Genomic DNA, 20,120 nt, shown 5'->3' on the forward strand with positions numbered 1-20,120 from the left:
TATAAACTGAACATCATCTGACCTATAAACACAGATAGGTTGAGTGATTTCTGCATAACTATGTACAATATTCTAAATCATAATGAACTTGCTTCTGGCTGACTGTGTAGGAGCTAAATTAATCAGAGACACCTTGTTGATCTGTATCACCAAATAGGTGTTACTCTAACCAATATCGAATATACTGTCTTACAGAAACACTGACTTGCCAACAAGCTGTAATTTAATACTATACTCCAATATTATAAAGTGTAGCTATGAAGCATATATAACCAACTCAATATAAAAAGCCTGGCTGGGTGTGGTGTCTCATGCCCATAATCCTAGCACTCTGGGAGGCTGAGGTGGGAGGACTGCTTGAGGCCAGGAGCTGGAGACCAGCCTGGGCAACAGAGCAAGAGATCTCTCCCCAACTCTCCCCCTACAAAAAAAAGCCTAAGGCCTTTTCACTCAGTGCATTTTCTTTGTTTACTACTAAACGTCAGCTACCAACGCAACAAGAAAGGAAAAGCAGCCGCAAATTTTTAAGTGCTATGCAATGTATAATTCTTTCTAGTTAACTGACAGGTTACAGGGACAAAGGTTATGACCGACATGAATATGCAGCTCTCCGAAACGCAGGAAACATGGATCCAACGAAAAGAAGCCATGTTACTAAACTCATTCTGCAACAACAGGGCTGAGTAATTCAAGTTGGGGTAAGCTTATGTCAACACGAGTTAAGTGACTTGATCATATAAAATTATTTCTTGAAGACATTCAACGCTTCATGTACTTGTCTGTCAGCATACAGTCCACAGGCTATTCACACTCTGCTTTATATTCAGAAACAAAGCAAGCATGGAAGCTCATGAAAAAGGCAGAGCAGGAAGAACTGTGTGTCTCTTGGCAGGAAGAAAGCTTAGGTAGGACACCTGTATACACTGCATGAAAGTAAAATCCGTGGTATCATACAAAGGAAAACCCACACTGAAATTTCAACAAAGAAAATCCTTAAGTTAAATTTACAGTTTCTAAAATTGAAATTTTCTTTTGCTAATAACTACTGCCAGGCAGAACAAAATGTCCTAATTTTCTGGTATAAATCTATAACATTAATATACACACTAATCATAATTATAATTTAAGTATTGCTCTTAATTGGTAGGTTAAAAACTTGGACTTGATTATAAATGGCACTGTTCCAAATACAGTTTAAAAAAAACCCTAAAAAAGGAAGTGTGAAATATTGGATAATGGTTTTGTGTGAGAAATATTACAGATCAATGACAACTAATAAAACTGACAGATGGAAAAACTTAATATAGCACAGAATGAGAGCCTGTGCTACTTCAAGCAACTGTTTCCAATGGAAAGAATATTGGATTTAAAGTTCAAAAACTTGGGCTTAGTCCTCGCTCTGCCACTTTCTACCAGTATGATCATGGGTAAATTATTTTGCCTCTTGAAGTCTCAGTTTTCTCATCTACAAATTGGAAATGCTAGAACCTCAGAGCATAGTTTAATAAGTCCTATATTTTTCCTTTAGCAAAGTCTGTACTTTACCTGTATGTCTGGGTAAAATCTCTGCCCTGTCACTAAGCTGTCTATTCCCTGAGGATAAGGATCTGCTTGTTTTGTTTAGACTGAATCCCCAGGGCCTGGCAAATTATAGGTTTCCAATAAAAAACAATTTAATTAGGTTTCATGGAGTAACACCATACGAAAGGGCTTTGCTTGCGGCTCTATTTGAGCTCCTGCGGTATCTGCTGACATACCCATCAGCCTCGTTCTGTCTTCTTCACTGAGTTGGGTTCCTGAAGGGCAGTGATGCCTTTCACTGTACTCCCAGCACCTAGCACAGTATCTAGCTCAAGACAGGCAGGCCATGCCTTTTGGCCAAGCAAATTAGTTAAGCTGAAACATGCCCTAAGGTATCTGTGCTATCAGAATGGCAGAGACTGGGGATCACAGAGGCACACATCTCTCTTCTTGTTTAACAGGTTTACTAAATAGGTAAAGAAGTTTTAACAAAGCATGAATTATTATTACCTTATTCGTGAGCTAAAAATGTTTTCTTTGGCCTGACAATCAGATTTCAAAATATCTAATATTGAGTTAATAAAGTACCCATCCAGGTATAAGTATGCAGCCATCTGAACTGCTACAGTACTGAGAGAAAAAAGCAAATGGAGCCAGGTGGGGGAAAACAGGCATGGCAGGCAATTTAAAAATCCATACATGTAACCCTAAAAAAAAGGCATGAGCCACAAAGAAAAGATGCTGCAACATAAAAGCTAGTAAACATACATTAATACTGTAAAGTCTGAAGTGGTTATTTTGATTTTGAGCTGACACTTTAACCTTTTTATTAAAATTGTGAATTTTAACGTTAACTCATTTGGACAGTTTGAAATGTTTGCTTTTTAGGACGGTGCTAAAAAAGACATCTTCCAACACTGGTATTAACTGCAGGTGGTGCTACTGAGTAGTATTTACTTCATCCCTTCATTAGGGATTTATGGTCCAATCATATTAGACGTTTTAATGTCTCCTTTAAAGGGGATATGGAAACATAATGAATTAAAATAAAAGGAGGCATTTAGGGCTATTTTGTAAAAAGGAAACAAAACTGTTTTAGCTCAGCCATCTACTGCAGAAACAGATGCTATGCCATAAACTCCTTTTGTTTCGGAGAGTTTTACAGGGATGACATCTGTTTGACATGAGAATTTTGGTGCTACAGTGGTGTCAAAATCAGTTCTTTCAGAAGCATTCTAGAATCGGTTATGCTTTCTGGGGTATAATTTAATGAAACATGATGGTAAAACGTTTCACTCTGTAGTCGTTTCTAACTTTAATTCTTAGCAAATCTAAAAAGGAAAGTCACCCCAATATGTTTTATCTCCCATAAACATTATGCGCCACACTGGAGACATTTAAAGTATATCAATTTAAGTGAGCTGAACCAAAGCGGCACAGCTTAGTACACTTTATCCTTAATTCTCCGGATGTGGCATCCGCCTTCTCATGGAGCTCTAATTAAATCTTTTGATTCTAATATTCCTATTACCAGAAACTCGGTTGACTGCTACCTAACTAGTACATAAAAAGATCTTGTGTGTCTGTGTTTTTTTTTTTTTTTTTTTAAAATAATGCAGATAAAATCTGGCAGTCATACTTGGGTAAGAATAAGATCACAGCGGGAAGCCCCAGTTAAAGTTTGGGGTGGGGGCTTACCATCTGCAAAAGCTCTGTTCTCAGTAGGTCAACTGGTGCCGAGAGAGGGAGGGGAGGCCTGTTTTCCATGTTGCAGCTTTTCTGGCTTGCTGGTACATCACCTTCTAAGGGGCTCTTAAATTTCAACTGCAATATCTACCTACACAACTGAAGATGAATCCTTACTATCTAGGGCTTCTCACCTAGGACCTAGTAATCATCTGCTTCATTCAGTACTTGGCATTTCCTCAGAAACAGAGATCAGATTCACTCACATCCATGGTACAAAAATGGAGGAGAATATAGGCTTTTGCCCTGAAAATAACCATGACAACTAAGGGCACTTTTATGTCATGTGCGAGACACTGCATCCTGCATAACAAAATACATAGATACCTTCCTGGACACATTTTCCATCATTTGTATCACTGGAAATTCTTGGCTCATTAGAAGTTGCTATTGACAAGGTATCTGGAAGACTGTGCTGTTCTCTCTCATGGTTCCTCAATTGACTCTAAAAAGTGGAAAGAAATATATAATTTTCAATAAATATACATGTCCAACTCTTAGGAGGCTGTAGAAGAATGAGTTCATTGCTTTCATGGCCTAGTACAATGAATTACCACATTTTAAAATCAAGTCTGCTAAAGGATCATTTGACACATTTGACAATTTATAGAAAGAAGTACATTAGCAAATCATAATCACATTCAATGGACAGTTCCTCTTCATATTCTCTGAAAGGAAGTCACCATTTTCTTAGGTGATTACACAGGGCGTGTCCGTATTTACTCAAACACTGGCAGGCCCAGAGGAGGAACGAGCACAGTGTTCAGAATAATGCAACTTCACAAAAATAAATCCAATCAGTCATCGCTGGACTCCTAATTTTTCATTTAAATATCTAAATGTGTAAGAGACCTAACTGGAAGTGCTCCTCCAAGGACATCCTGTCTCCTCTACTTCCATTCCCATGAATCAAGAGCTCAGTAGCAAAAGAAACTCCTGGAGACTTCTGGAACTTGTCTTTGCAGCCTATGTGGACGTCCTACTTGGAATTTCATGAGTGTAATCTGACAAGCAGTGAACCTCAGACTCAAGGGCTTTCTTATTCCTGTTACCTTATTTTTTTTTGAGACGGAGTCTCGCTCTGTTGCCCAGGTTGGAGTGCAGTGGCATGATCTTGGCTCATTGCAAGCTCCGCCTCCCAGGTTCATGCCATTCTCCTTCCTCAGCCTCCCGAGCAGCTGGGACTACAGGTGCCCACCACCACACCCAGCTAAGTTTTTGTATTTTTAGCAGATGGGGTTTCACAGTGTTAGCCAGGATGGTCTCGATCTCCTGACCTCGTGATCCGCCCGCCTCGGCCTCCCTCCTGTTACCTTTTTACCACAGCTAGACCCCAGCTCTCGGTAATCTGAGGGAAAAAGTGTACCTCCTAGTTAGCCCTTAGGATAACATTTGTAATATATTTTCAAGGAGTCACCTGGCCCCCTGAAGAAGAAAAGTTCTAAACCAATGATTCAACAAGTTTCCTTTATAAAAGAATAGCACTTCATACAGGATATTGGTTTTGATAAGGTCAGTACTTAACATAAAAATCAGACAGTAAAAATAACTCTTGAAAGTTCTTTACCCTGCCCATAAAACATGACACACATGGCTCTGTTTCCATGACAGTGCCTTTTAATAGGTCCACCATAGCCTATTTTTCCTTCTGCAATGATACACATCACTGTTGGTTATGTAGAAGCTGAACTGAATGCCTGGCATTCTGGGGCCATATAAGATGAAAAGTATTTTTTTGTTGTGATGATGTACGGTTAAATTTGTTTAAGTCAAACGTATGTATGATGTCAATCCACTATACACTCCCTATAATTCTCTTGCAACAGAAAATCAACACTTTCAACTATACACACTAAAACACAGAGGCTGTTAAGGAGGCAGCAGGCAGGGAAAAGGATTCTACAGCAGAAATTCTGAAGACCTAGATTTCAGTCCCAACTTTAATACTGGTAAGTTGGGATCCCCTTGGGCAAATTACCAAACTTTTCTGGGACCCAGTTTCCTTATCTATAAAATGAGGTGATTGGACTAGATCTATAAAGTTCCCTTCTCACTCTAAGATGCGAAGGTCCTCTGAAAGACTTCCTGAACCAATGCTTACCTTATAATGGAAGGATTCTTCACACTGCTTGCACTGGTATATTCTTGTCTTACAGTGGTGGATCATGTGACTCTCCAAATTTTTGCTGTTGTCTGCTATGTGCTCGCAGATAGGACACTGATAAGGCTGTCTCTGTCGATGGACTCGTAAGTGCTGCTTGATGTAGCCCTTGTTGCCACTTGTGTAGTGACATAGGCGGCAACGGTAGGGTCGTTCAGCATTCGGGATGTATTCCACCACATTGTTTCCGGACAAACTTGTATCGCTGTTGGGTTGGCACTGGGCGTTGTCCTGCAACTCTTTCAAAATGTCATCGTCTGAAGCGTTTTGGTCTGTCCTTTCTCTCAATTTTTCAATGACGGTGAGTAAGGACATGCTGATGCCTGTCTTAACCTGCCCGTCTGACAACTCCTGCCTACCCTCTGGGAGTGCTACCAAGGTGGAGTTGCTTTGGTTAAGACTAGTTAATCCATCTGAAGAGTTTTTAAGTGGCGACATCATTTTTGAGTATGCTGCCAATGTACTATCTACTTGCCTTTGACTAGTATCTGGATCTAAAAGGTTTATATCTCCATAGTGCCCCAGGTTGGCTCTTGTCAACTCTGCAGCTCTTATAGGCATTGTGACAAGAGCTTCTGCAGCTAATGAATGTAATCGAAGAGACTCAGAATTTGTCCTTCTCCGGCCTGGTGGGGCATTCTCATCAGTAGCGAGGCCTTTATTCATTAACTCATCTTTCTTCTCTGAACTGCTCCAGCCTATGATCAATCCCCCAATATCAACAGTACATTTATCAGCATGATAAACATCATCCATTCCCTCGCGCCCAATCTGGGCTTCTGTTGGGCTCAGGTCCTTCCCTTCTTCCATTTCAGTGTTCATGAGGAAGCGCTTCTGCGAAAGGGTTTCTTCAGCACTTGGCAATCGCTCCACTATCACGTTCACATGCCCTTTTTTATTGGGGCTGCTGCTGATGATTTTCTGTGCTGATGTAAGTAGGCTATCAGGAATCAGATTCTCCTCTGCATCAGAAATCACTTCCAGCATTTCTTCCTCACTGGGGTCCAGGGTAACTGACTGATTTAGGTGTACTCCTCTTTCTGCACTCTGTTCTAAAGAAGATGAAGATAACTGTTCTGAGCTGCAAATCTGCACTTGCACTGATGGCCCATTGTGGATACTCAGTTCACTGTCTCCAATAGCAATAACCACTGCATCGACCCCACCAGGTGCGGCAGCTGCTGAAGAATCCAGCAGGCCTAGGGGCTCATTTTCATTTTCAAAGATTGGATAGGAGCAATCAACCTCCCCAGCATGTTTCCAAGCATGTGTTTTCAACATTCTCTGCTGGCCACAAGTGTAACTACAAAACAAGCATCGATACATGCCGTACTGTTCATATGCATACCATTTCCTCCTACCCATTTCTGCCACAGATGCAGTTTGGACAGTATGAGTCTGCAGATTGTCCACACTTACTGGGATATCTGGAATGGTTTCATTTCTTTCTGTGGTTTTCCGACACAAAGAGTTGGAGGGGCTTACACACTGTTGGGCTTTGGAATGGGTGTGGATATTGGCATCACTGTCATGGTCATTCACCACGTGAGCTTCAAGTTCCTCCTGGCTTCTAGATGTAATATGGCACTCTGAGCACATTAATATCACTTCATTTTGCTGACCATGCTGCTTAATATGATCTTTTAACACAGAAAAAGATGATGACAGAAACTTACAAAGGCTACACTGATAAGACATAGCCTTCCCTTCATTCTGGGCAAGAGTGTCAGGGGTAAAATTTGTTTGTGACATGTCAGCCCTTCTAGTATCAGCAGCAGGTGACTGGGTTACTTTAGCTGGAATCTCACAAAGTTCTTGGGTTTCAAGAGAGTGTGTTGCAGGACTTGAATGTGGGCGTTTCTTCCCAATTAAAAGACATTTTTGTGACTTTTCATTTTCCACTATCTTGCTTAACTTCTGGATAACATGGATTAATGGATCTGGTTTAGTTTTTCTTTGTTCATCAATTTCCAATGAAGGACTGATGATACTTTCAGCAGTCAATATAGCTTCCTGTTCCCCAATATCTGACACCAACATGGCAACACTGCTACTTTCTTCCATATCTAAAAAGGATAATGTAAAACAGAAAAATACCAGGTTACAGGATAATTACAGGCATGTAATTTAGAAAATATAAGAGAATGTTAGTGTCTATAATCTAAGTATTTTCTAAGCTGAAAGCTCCACGTCTACACACCTGGCGATCCCCAGTATAGATTTAAATTGGTTAGAACTTCTCCTTAGAATACAATCTTCTATCAAAACTAATGATGAAGATACTCCCCTCCATCACTTATTTCTTCGGAAATGATGATCTTTTTCTCCATTTTTCTTCACTTTCTTTGCCTTCAGCATCCAGCAGGACCAAAAATACTCCCTCCCTTTTGCACAATGCCAAGAAAGAAAGAAAAAAAAAAGACTCCTATTCCTTGATTAAAGAAGCACAGCCATTCTCAAGGCATGTGAAACCCCTCCAGTTACTGTGAAACATCACTCTGTAAAGCCAACGACTGATACAATTCTTGAGAGGGTATTTCTTATACCAAATAGAGCTGCAGTTTTATTACTAAAATCACAAATTTGTTTTTTTTCTCCCCAAATCTTTGAAATTGTGAAACTATAGTCATGTAGTTTGTACAGGGCATACTGAATTTGGGAAAGTACTATATAAATGAAATTAAATAAAAGCAATGATCTAGTTCCTACTTTTACTTCCTTTATCTTCCTGAAGATAAACCACAAACTATGCTGTGGTTTTTTTTTCTAGAGGTCATATTAGTGGCCAACTATTACTCATATCCACATATATGGGGTTTTTTTTTCCCCTGAAAGGGTAAGGGACATCAGAGAAGGAAAAAATTGATATCCCAGTTGTGTTTCAGGTCCAGATATGAACAGAGTCCTTAGAAGAGGTTATTTGTTCGTTCTAATAATGCATTATAGCTGAGGAAGTCACTAAACATAAAATACCCATAAATCTTTCTGCCTAAGTCTAGAATACTCTTTCTATTTCCTGGCAGTACTTTCATTTCAAACATTTCCTTTGGCTTAAAGTGAGATTAATTTGTTGACTTGGATCACATTTTTAAGTTTAGGCTTTTTTCCAGCAACAAGTTTTGTTTTTCCACATTTTAGGTGCATTCTGGAATCTTACTCACAACATTAAATAAATGCCAACACAATTTTTAGTGGCACTAGCTATAGACCAAAGACCACACTATTCTTAAACTTCAGTCCCGGGCTCTGAATTCTTATTTTAGGTGGTGAATCATGGCTGTTCTTCCCCGCATGGTTGAATCAACATATAAGGGCCCTTCAGCCCCTGCCAAGATGATACCTAATGTCCTGCCAGGCCCCGCCCCTCGCCACACACACACACACACACACACACACACACACACACACACACTGCTGACCAGCTTCAGTGCCAGGTCGCCCACAACTCTGGGCAGCAGCTATGGCTTTTCTTCCTCATTTTCTACTCCCTCTGGCAAGCCATCTTTCTAGATCTAGGTCCACATCAGGCAAAAATGCAAACACTTTACTCTTGGCTTCTTCAGTACTACTTCTTCCCTTCTTCCTAATAATACTCTGCCCTATGGCATCAGCTTTTTTCTCTTGGCTACCAGCTGTCTCCAACTGCCCTCACAGCAGAAAATGCATTCCATGGCCATTCCAACAATGATAGCTACCCTGGCTCCCAAAGGCCCGTGGTCCTTCAGCCACTCTCCCTTAAACAGTCTCTCAAAAGACTAGTTCTGTTTCATCTTTCTCAGGTAGAAGGAACAAAAGTCTTTTTAGATCTCTATGCTCAGCTGTAAGTCATTAAAGAGGAGACCAATAGGGGAACAATTTGTTTCCTTAGAAAAAACCCTTTTGTGACTTCCTAAGTCACTTTATTGTCTTAGAATTCCACATTTTTAGGCCAAGGGGAGCTGTGGCTCTTCATGTGACCACTGATTTCCCTTTAAGGTGATTAACTTAAGGCCTTATTTCTGTCAGTTCAATGGTTAAATGCAAATTGGTTAAATGATAAGTTTAATAATAGGAATCCTCAAACATTCAATTTTCTGAACATGATACAGCTCTCTACTGTAGATCTAAGGTCTCCTTCCCCATGAAATGTAACACCCATGTAGGCTGACTGATCATCTGGAGGTTAACAAGTGAATGTTTGTTCAAGAGACTTTGCACACCCATAGGGTTACAAAGGTGACTCATGTTATCTTTCTTCTACTTAATAAGAGAAGTAACACAGACCAGTGCAAATTGCTCCCCGTGGATATTTCAGTGTGTACCTTAAAAAGAAAGTGAAATGAAGAGAAGAAGGAGTTCATCTTAACTCAAGAAAAAGACTAATACAAAAGAATCTGACAAAACATTCAAGATTTTTAAAGCTGTGTCTGCTCATGCATTAAGAGCTAATGGAAATTTGCAGCAGATGCTCCAATTTTCCCTGAACATTTATGTAAGTATCTCATTTTAAAGGCTGCATACATTTGGGGATAAGTACAGTAATGGCAGCTATAAAACAGATAAGACAACATAAAATATGTCAGGAAACACCTGAAAAACCAGTTTGGGTCCCCATGCAAAATCAATGCACAAGTTAATCTCATAAAAACGAGTCTCTGTTAAAAAAAAAAAAAGGTTAGATAAACAGCTGATAATAAAGTATACACAGAGGGGAAGTTACTGTAAGGCCAACTCTTCCAATTTTCACAAAAATTTTACTTAGACCACTAATGCAGAAATACATATATATGAGATTGCATGTCAAGTGAAGCAAATCTGAACAAAAAGAGATGAAATAAGGAGTATACAAATAATGTCAGTGGCTCAATAGTGATGACAACATAAACTATGACAATCTGCATACTCTCCTTGGCCTCCAAGAGATCCATGTAAACACAGTTTAAAACAATTACCTTGGTGGTAGTGCAGTGGTGGGGTGGAGGGGATGAGAATAAAGAAAGAATGACTAATTCTGTAATTGAAGTTGAATGATGAGTACCTAGGAATTCACTGTTCTTTCTACTTATGTAAATGTTTAACATTTTTCATAATAAAAAGGCTAAACAGATCATAATAAAGTATACACAGAGGGGAAGTTACCTTAAGGCCAATTCTTCAAATTTCTTGATTTCTTAGAATCACAGAAATTTTACTTAGACCACTAATGCAGAAATACAAATATGTGTGTGTGTGTAACAAACGAATTGTTATGTGCAAGGCGCAAGGCAAAGTATCAGGAAAAATTTTAAATTCTTAATACTTGTAGTTTAAAACTGAGTTGAGTGGATAAGGCAAACATTTGGAAGTTAAAAAGTAACAGCGTTTAAACAATGCAATAGTACACAAGGTAAAATAAAAGGCAACAGTCAATGACTAAATCCTGAAAGAGACTGAAGAGCTCCTTTGGGCTAGCAAGGTAAGCAAACGCTTCATGGAGAGGTAAGATGTCCACTGGTTCCCAAAGGATGGGCAGCATGCCAGACATCATCCATTTGCCCTCTAGGCTCACTGTATCCTCCTTTCTATTCTGCTCTGTGTCAGAGAGATTACATCACTAGGCTCCCCTGCCCTCTGCTTTCTGGTTGAGGTCAGCCAAATGAAGAACCATGACAGATCAGAGGGAGGTAGCAGAGTGAGATCAGAATATTCATTGTCCTGGTTCTCTATCTCTAGGTCACCTCGGATTGGCCGTGTTCCTCAATGGAAGGCTACTTCTTTCCAGGTAGGCTGCTCTCCAAGACCCTTCTGATTTTGATACCTCTCCCTCTCCTAATGCTGCTAGCTCCAGATAACTGCATTATGCTCTGGTTTGCTTATTGAAGTCCAACACCTTTATTACTAATATCTTTGTAAATATACCTTCCTTGAATTATCCTCATTTCAACGTGCCATTTGCTTCCTTGGAATACTGCTGATGCAAGTTGACACAAGGGTAGCAGTGACCAGAAAAGCAGCCATGACATGACTATATTTTTAGAAGTGAGAATAAGCATGCTATCTGGGGGTGAGTGAAAAGATCGATATGGCTGAATAGGAAAGTTCACCAGGAGGAAAGACGACGACAGGCATTAGCAAAACAGGAGATTTCTTGTTTGGAATGTTTAGACATAACAACATTAGAGTAAATATATTAAATTGTTACAAATAAATAAGTAATAAACAAAAGTTGTATCCCAAACCAGAAAAGTTCTATAACCCTTTCCACCAACTCTCTCAAATCTTTCCTTGACAACAGTATTCCACAGGCAAACGCTTCTAATTAATATCTTTCTCACAAAAAGTTAGGAGCCAAATTATTTCAGTTGTCTTTATTTCCTTATGATTTGCTATTTGGTTGTGTATCTAATTAGTTCTTTATAGTTACAGTAGTATGGTCATCATGAGTAAAATCAAGTTGAACAATTCATGTGGGCCTGGAGAAAAGGCTGTAATCTTCTGTGTATATATGAAGAACAGTACAATATGATACAAAAGAACCTTCTCTTTCAGAACAAGAATTTGTTTTTTCCAAAATGGAAAAAAAATTGTGCTATAGAAGTAATGGCCAATAAATTCCCCATTCTTCCAGATTATTGTAATTCTAAAATATGACAAATTTATTTTGCTCCAGCCAAAAGAAGGCAGGGGACATAAGCTCAAGGGTCCCTCCCCTAAAGTGCCCTCAATTAGCTGTGTGACCTTAGGCAAGTCACTGTCTTCTGTGAGTTTTAGATTGCTCAGATGTAAAACAAGAGGGTGAAGCTAGATGAACTTTCAGGTCCCTGAATTATAAACTGTCTATAAAGTTACCTGGAAACTGCTTACACATTATTTATAGATTTACTTCACTATATCGGCTACAATTTATTTGATTTAAAGTCTTCTGAGCCCAAGGTAATTATTAATTACCGCTAAGAAAAAAATGAGTATAAATATCACAAGTATATGGAGTTTCATAGTCTAGAGTTTCTTGGTTGGCACATGGTCTGAGAGAATATTCTAATTTGGCAGCTGCGATGAAGACATAAGGTCTAACTAACATTAACCAATATTCAGATTTACTATCATTTATTGAGCACCTATAATGTGCCAACCAGAGTGCTGGAGACTACAAAAATGACTGAGGAAATCCTCGCCCATGAGGCGCAAGTCTAGGGAGTAACGCCTCTGTAGATTTTGTGTAATACTCAAATTTTGTGTATTTTTTTTTTTTTTTTTTTGCAGATGAGGAACCTGAGACTCACAGACACAAAGTGGTAACTGGTTTAAGAACAGGAATCCAGGCCAATCTCACTCTAAAACCATGCTTTCTCTAATACACCAATTTTCCTCTTAATTCTCAATGAGAATAAAAATGTACAAAATATCAATACTGAAAAGAGTAACAGCTCCTTACAGCTAGGCTCTATCAAACAAGTTAGTGGTATCTGATCCTCATAACTCTTTGGGACAGGCTAGGTGGGTGTTATACAATCTTATAAATAAGGAAACACTCAGTGCGGTTTAAGTGACTTACCCAAGGTTACATGGCTGTTAAGTGGCAGAGCCAGTGTCTTTCAAATCAATTCCTGAAATTAATACAGTCCCTTGGATCAATCTTCAAAATCCAGCTGTGGCCAAGAACGAAAGTATATAGTATCAAAACATTTCTCTTTCTTGGTGAAACAAAGTAATGATTTTTTTTTTTGGCAGTGAAAAATTTCTCAATATTCCATGTAAAAAGAAATTCAGAGGAATGTTCATGCAATCCCATTACATAATGCAAATTTAAATAATTTATCTAACAAGCCGACTTGAGGATTTTGCAGAAGTTAGGAAAAAATAGCTCTGGAAACTTCTCCCAATAATTGTGTATTTTGTTTTACCTCAGAATTTACGTACTGGACTCAACACTATTGGTTTTACTGACATCATTTTCTAATGAGAATGGAACAATAAATTGCACATTGCTATTTTAATCTAAACTAAAAATACAATCTAACGAGTGATTCTACAACCAAGCACAATAGGCAGAAAAACGGCATAAAAAGATATGACACAGTGGTGTGACCTACATATCTTCTAACGCAGTTTCCTACTCTGGTCCTACATTTCTTTGCCACTGTTTCTTATACTGGCTGGAATAAATTTAAAAGATAAAAAAATGCTTATTCGTTTCACCTAGAATGCAACTACCTTATCGATTACGGTTAAGTCAAATAGCTCACTGCCAGGGCAGAAAAAACATCTTCAGGGCTCCCCTTAAGTTAATTTTCAACGAGTTAGTGAGGTAAAGGAATGAAGGGCCAGGCTTTCTTTTAATCAATAACGCAACCCATACTCTGAGTGAGAGCGGAGTACTGGAGAAAGTGCAAACTCAAAGAGGTGATAAATCCAGTAATTGTCTGAGAAGAGCGATGCAGACTGATAGCAAATTACAGCCCACTGCAGAAACTTAAAAAGACCGCCTTGGGGTTGGGAAAGTGGCCTCCACCTTATTAATCATCCCGGCCTTCTACACAAACCATTCATTCCGATGCCCCCGAGTTTTAAGAGGTGGAAACTTTCCCTGATGGTCTCCGTGATCTCTGTAGATACCATTCTATCTCCAGAGGATGGTAATAAATGCAGAAGACCAGGGCTGCGTTTCTGTACTAGCTTTTTCTACACCACGCACTGGCTAAAGGACTGAGGTGATGGGTGGGGAATGAGGGGGCTTAGAAAATTAATCAAAAGATGCTGCGAGAACATCGTTGCTGGGTCCATCCCGGCTGGCCTAAGCGATCTCACGTCTGCAGAAGGAAGCAACGCCTGGAGAAGGAAGCAACGCCTGGAGAAGGAAGCAACGCCTGCGGGCGGGCCTGCAGGCGGGCTGGGCTGGTGACAGTATGCAGGGAGCAGCAGGTTCCCCCCACCCCCAGCTGCAGGGCAAGCCCGGAGTCTCCGCAGGCATTGCTGCACAGAAGACAGAACCGGGACACGGAACTTGGGGCTTGTGGCTAGCACCGGGCGGGGGTCGGCCGGCTGAGGAGGAAGCGAGCGCCGGCAGAGGCCTGAGGGGAGGATGCACATGGCCGGCGGCGGCGCTAACAGCGGGCGGAGGGGCGGCCCCGGGGCGCGGTACCTGCGGTCAGGCGGCGGCTGCTGCTTCCGCGAGCCTCGTTTGGCCAGCCAGGACCCGGCCGTGCCCTCGCCCTCGTCCTTGCCCACCTCTCTCCCGGCTCTTTTCCCTCTTTTCCCCCGCTTTCCCCCTCCTCATCCGGAGCTCCAAAATGGCGGCGCTGGGGACGGATCACGTGAGCCGCGGGTGGGTCAGGTGACCCGAATGGCGGGCAGCGGGGGCGGGGCGAGGCTCAGGCCCCGCCTACCGGCATCCCGGGCCGCCGAGGCTGGACCGGCGAGAGGGAGGCTGCCCAGCTGGCTTAGCCCCTTGCAAATCCTGGCTCCTGGGCGGGGTTCGGGCCCAGTTGTCTGGCTCTCATGGCCCCTTCCAGACGTCTAGATTTAGAAGTCACCGTGTATTCACTTTGGCATCTCCCCATGTCGCCTAAATCCGCTGTGGGCTAGCCTTATCACCCCACTCACTCCGCAATTGGCTTTCAACAATGGGCATTGGGATGTTTTTTTTTTTTTTCTTTAGCCTTGCGCTTCTGGATTTGTATTAGTTCTTTTGGTAGGACTGTACATTTCAAGGTGTTCTTGGCTAAAATATAGAGGTCCTAGCCAGATTCGCAGCTTGGCTTTAAGGGGTGCCTGTTAAGGGCCAGAGCTGGCCCTGGGAAATCTCTTTGCTTGAGAGATTCAGGATTTTCAGGGTTTGTAGGACCAGACCCAGTAACACAAGCTCAGCCCTCCGAGGGCGCGATGGTGTTTGTCATTCGGATCTGTTTTATGAAAGATACTAGGATGGTTCCCCTGCTAACAGTGAAAAACGGACTGAGTGAAGCATTCCAGCCAATTTCACCAAAAATGCTGGATAGTTTTGCTGTATTAGGAACTACGCAGTGTGGTGCTTGGGTCCGGACTCCGGGTGAGCGGTGGACATGAGCAAGGGAGTAAAACTGACGATTCTGCCATTGTAATGGAATGGACTCGTTTGGTGAGATACCTCTTCAGGATCTATTCCAGATCTTTTAGAGGCCTTTACAGCTGGCTGGGCTGTCCACGGTCCTGGGAGGAAGATCCAACAAAATTTAGAATCAGACAGGCTGATAATTCCTGTTACTGTATTTCAGAATTCAAATTCATCTGAATTTGGGGGTTAGGAACAGCAAAGTTAGAATTTTTATTTTTATTTTTATTTTTTTTGAGACGGAGTCTCGCTCTCTCCCCAGGCTGGAGTGCAGTGGCGCAATCTCGGCTCACTGCAACCTCCACCTCCCAGGTTCAAGTGATTCTCCTGCCTCAGCCTCCCGAGTAGCTGGCACTACAGGGCATGCCACCATGCCCAGCTAATTTTTTTGTATTTTTAGTAGAGACGGGGTTTCACCATGTTGGCCAGGATGGTCTCGATCTCTTGACGTCATGAGCCACCCGCCTCAGCCTCCCAAAGTGCTGGGGTTACGGGCGTGAGCCACCGCACCCGGCTGCAAAGTTAGAATTCTGCCATTCCACAGAATCCTTTGCCAATTAGACCAAATAGCTATGAAGAAATAAAAATAAAATGTTGAGTAATTTTTTTTTTCAATAAAAGGTAGGAGATTGAGCAGGACACTAGCATGGAAGGATGGAAGGAAAAAACAGTGAAGAAAAACCAGAAATACGAAGTGTTGAAAGGGAGAACAAACAAGTAATATGAGAAATTCCTTCCCTTGGGCGATTGGCACAAACAATCCTAGCTTATCATGATCTGAAGAGGCTTTTCGTTAGTCATGTCTTAAGTGTAATGTCCATGAATCTGAAAGTAGACAGATGAAATGACAGAATTATTTGATCAAGGGAGAGTGCAGAAACACAAAAGAGAAACTATAATCTAGGGAAAATAAAGAACTTTTAAAACAAGCGAACGAAAGTGTATCTTCGTCTGAAGTTCCTGTGGTGGTCATTACTGGTATTCACCAGCTAGTTCCCATTGTCCCTCTTCTGGCATAAGGTTAGATAGAAATTCCTGACCCTGTGGCTCAGGGGTGTGGCCGGTACTGGTGTTGGCTAATGGGTCGTGTGTGGGAGTGAGGGCATTCCCTTCGTGCTGGAGCATTTAATTGCCAGTGCATTTCCCTTCAGAGTACGTTTCCCTTTGGCTTGATGACTGGCAATGTTTCAGGTGGTGGCCATCCCGTCAGCCGGCATCTTAGAGGGACACTGATGAGCTGAGTCCCCAGCTGACCCATGGTGGTGGATATGTAGGGTGAGCAAGTCTCTGATGATTTTGGAGCTGATTTTTTGTTGTTGTTTTTTTGAGATGGAGTCTCACCCTGTTGCCCAGGCTGGAGTACAGTGGTGTGATTCCGGCTCACTGCAACCTCCCCCTGCTGGGTTCAAGCCATTCTCCTGCCTCAGCCTCCCGAGTAGCTGGGATTACAGGCACATGCCACCACGCCCAGATAATTTTGTATTTTTAGTAGACGGGGTTTCACCATGTCAGCCAGGCTGATCTCGAACTCCCGACCTCAGATGATCCACCCACCTTGGCCTCCCAAAGTGCTGGGATTACAGGCATGAGCCACCGCACCTGGCCTTTTTTTTCTTTAATTTTATATTAGGGAAGTCCATGTGCAGATTTGTTACATGGTATATTAGATGATGCTGAGGTATGGGCTTCCATTGATTCCCTCACCCAAATAGTGAACATGGTACCCTATAGGTAGTTTTTCAAACCTTGCCCCCTCCCTGCCTTTCCCTTTTTGGGGTCCCCAGTGTTCATTATTCCCTTCTTTATGTCCATGTATACCCCATGTTTAGCTCCCACTTATAAGTGAGAACATGCAGTATTGGACTTTCTGTTTCTGTGTTAATTTGCTTAGGATAATGGCCTCTAGCTGCATCCATGTTGCTGCAAGGAACATGATTTTGTACTTTTTTATGGCCGCATAGTATTCCTTGCTGTATATGTACTGCATTTTATTTATCCAGTCTACCATTGATGGGCACTTAAGTTGATTCCATGTCTTTGCAATTGTGAATAGTGCTTCAGTAAATATACGAATGCAGGGTCTTTTCAGTAAAATGATTTATCTTCCTTTGGGTATACACCCAGTAGTGGGATTGTTGGGTGGAATGGTAGTTCTAATGTTAGTTCTTAGAGAAATCTGCTTGTTACTGTAGCATGACACAGCCACTGATACCCACTCCCTACTCTGATGTACCTGGAACAGCCAGAGCCATTAGGAAGAAATCATTATAGGCAGAAAGGAATGATAATGAAGGAATTTGGTCCTTCATTCCTGAAGACTGAGAAAGTATACAGTGCAGAATCTGATAGGAAAACCAAGACAACTTCAAAAAGCCTCGGACACAAAACCTCAGTATTTCTCTTTCCTAGAAAAGAACTCTCTGGAAAGTTACAGTCAACATTTTTAAGTCAGAAGAATGCAAAGGCATTCAGATGTAGTTCCATTGAACTTGTGGACATCTCACCTAAACTCTTCTCAGCATCTCTCACCTGCCACAGAGTGTTATTTATCATGATTTAATTAAACAATCCTAGTAAGATTTAGTATTATAGATAGGAAACTCGCTTACTCAGTTATCTAGTGCCTATTCAGTGGAATCTGATTGTGTCTCCAGATGAGAGATGACCCAGTAACTGAATCCCTATCTCCACACACCTCATTATTTTACTTTGAGGCCATTAATTAGTCGATGAGGCTAAAGGTTTCGCTTCTCCTACAAGTATCATGGGTCTCTATATCTCCTAAAGTGACCACGGAGTTTGATGATACATAGTGCTTTACAAGCTGAACTGGAGCACTACTTACATTTTGGGAACGCTGAAGACAGTGCCTCGAGTAAGTTGCCAAGGTGATGACTGGTTGTAAACTGAATGAGACATTGAACCAGTTGAAACTGGAGAAAGACCTACTTGTTTCCAGCCACAATACTTATGATGGACACCTTGTCTTTGGTGTGATAAGATTAGATTAGGTTTGTTTTGAAGGGATTAATCATGTAAGTCTTTGACACAGAACAGAAAATTGGATGAGACATGTGGCCCGTATTTCTTTAAGGTGTAATTTTTATCATGACCTTTAAAAAATATACTGCCTCAAAAAAGGAGAGATTGTAGAAGGGTGAGAGGAGGCGAGAGAGCTAAAAGGCAAAAAAGGATGTGGTAGTGCGAGCTGAGAAAAATAAACCCAAAAATTGTCCCTGACTTTGCTACCTAGCCCTTGTGGGACTGTGAGCAAGTGGACTCTTATCTTTCCGATGTTTTCACCTTGCTTGTAAAACAAGAAGTTCAATTTATCCTTTTTTTTGAGCTTCAGATGACTGGTATATAGAAGCACAGAGCTTAATGATAGGAGTCCTCTGGGTTCAAGATGGGACTTCATCATTAAGAATAATGGCAAGACTTGATTTTATTAATGAATGAAAAGATTGCTTGATGTAAGTCAGAAGGAATGTAAGATGAAAAGATGTGATATATTATTATATATACAGCTGTCAGTAATAGATTAACATTAGCTCTGGGTTTCTTACACTTTGCATCCTGAATATACACCTAGAAATACTTCATAATTATAGTTCAGGTCTCAAGGACCATCATAAATTACCCATCTGTCATTTATTCTCTGCTAAAAGCCACAGACCTACGTTTTTCAACAGCACATCGACATCTAAAATCCCTGGTGCTATGAAGCATACATATTAATTTATTTCTTATTGAGGGCCCAAGTAAATCAGAAGGATACATAGTGACCAACCATGACGATGAAGAGGAGGAGAAAGGGCAGGGGACGTGATTGTGAAAGTCGGGGTTGGCTCTGCCTAACCCTGGTCTTTGTTTAATTTGCCGCTCAGCTGTTTTGGGGCTGAGATGGTAACTTATTTAGAAAAGGCCCACCGAGGAACTCAGACATAGTAAATATAGCAGCCCTGCAGTCAACGCTGCAATGGAATTCTCTCCAGAGTTCTCCTAGCCCTGAGATCCTGTCTTAGACTCAGGACCTGGGTATAAGGACAAGAATCAATAATGGTGACATCTAGTGGCCCACCTGCAATGTGCAGCCAAGCCACAGGGCACTCCAGTGGAAAGTGGGACCTGTGCCTGGTCCAAGCCAACTTAGGCCTGACCTCAAGCTCCTGAATCAGCCTAAGAGTTTGGTGTCTGGCAGAGATTCCCTGCATTCGTGTTGATTTGTGATCGGGATCCAGGAAACGCACCAGCAGGCTGGGAGTGGAGGTGGAGGGGGGCTGCTTTTGAGGCCGACAGGAGGCTCCTTTCAGTCTAGTCTGCATATGCCACAGACTGGTGCTGCAGGAAAGCGCAGCTCGGCGGAGCTAGCGGTGGAGCAGGGAGCTTGCCTCCGCCAGACTGTCTTTCTGCCTCAACGCAGACTGGTTATTGGAACGCTCGAGCAATTTTCAGTCATCTTTGTCAATAAAGTCAGTCTCTTCTCTGCAAGGGGAATGAAAATGAGATTTTGAGGCCTCCAAAGAGCTCTCTTCTTTGGCCATTTTTCTCTACCCAGGAGCCAGGGAGTGGCTCCACCGAGCTGGGTGGGAGCTATTTGCTCTGCCCCAAGCCCCTGTTGACAGGTAATACCACCTGCTTCTG

General features: G+C 41.7%; 1 protein-coding gene across 5 annotated transcripts in view; it reads right to left on the bottom strand.

Annotated features, from left to right (window-relative positions):
* Window positions 1-14,712, bottom strand: part of ZNF507 (zinc finger protein 507) — a 44,659-nt gene extending 29,947 nt beyond the window's left edge. For 2 of the 5 annotated variants that reach the window (XM_030820260.1, XM_030820258.1), the window contains exons 1-4: window positions 14,529-14,702; window positions 12,942-13,035; window positions 5,369-7,494; window positions 3,595-3,712 (exon numbers count right to left, since the gene is read on the bottom strand). In XM_030820260.1, coding sequence (XP_030676120.1) covers window positions 3,595-3,712; window positions 5,369-7,492 — 2,242 coding nt within the window. In that variant the 5' untranslated portion in view covers window positions 7,493-7,494; window positions 12,942-13,035; window positions 14,529-14,702. Of the gene's footprint in view, window positions 1-3,132; window positions 3,713-5,368; window positions 7,495-12,941; window positions 13,036-14,528 lie in introns of those variants that run through there. The other 3 variants (XM_030820261.1, XM_030820259.1, XM_012504016.2) reach the window with 2 other exon arrangements.
* Window positions 14,713-20,120: the final 5,408 nt, after the last annotated feature.

Source organism: Nomascus leucogenys, chromosome 10, assembly GCF_006542625.1.
Source record: "Nomascus leucogenys isolate Asia chromosome 10, Asia_NLE_v1, whole genome shotgun sequence".
NCBI lineage: Eukaryota > Metazoa > Chordata > Mammalia > Primates > Hylobatidae > Nomascus > Nomascus leucogenys.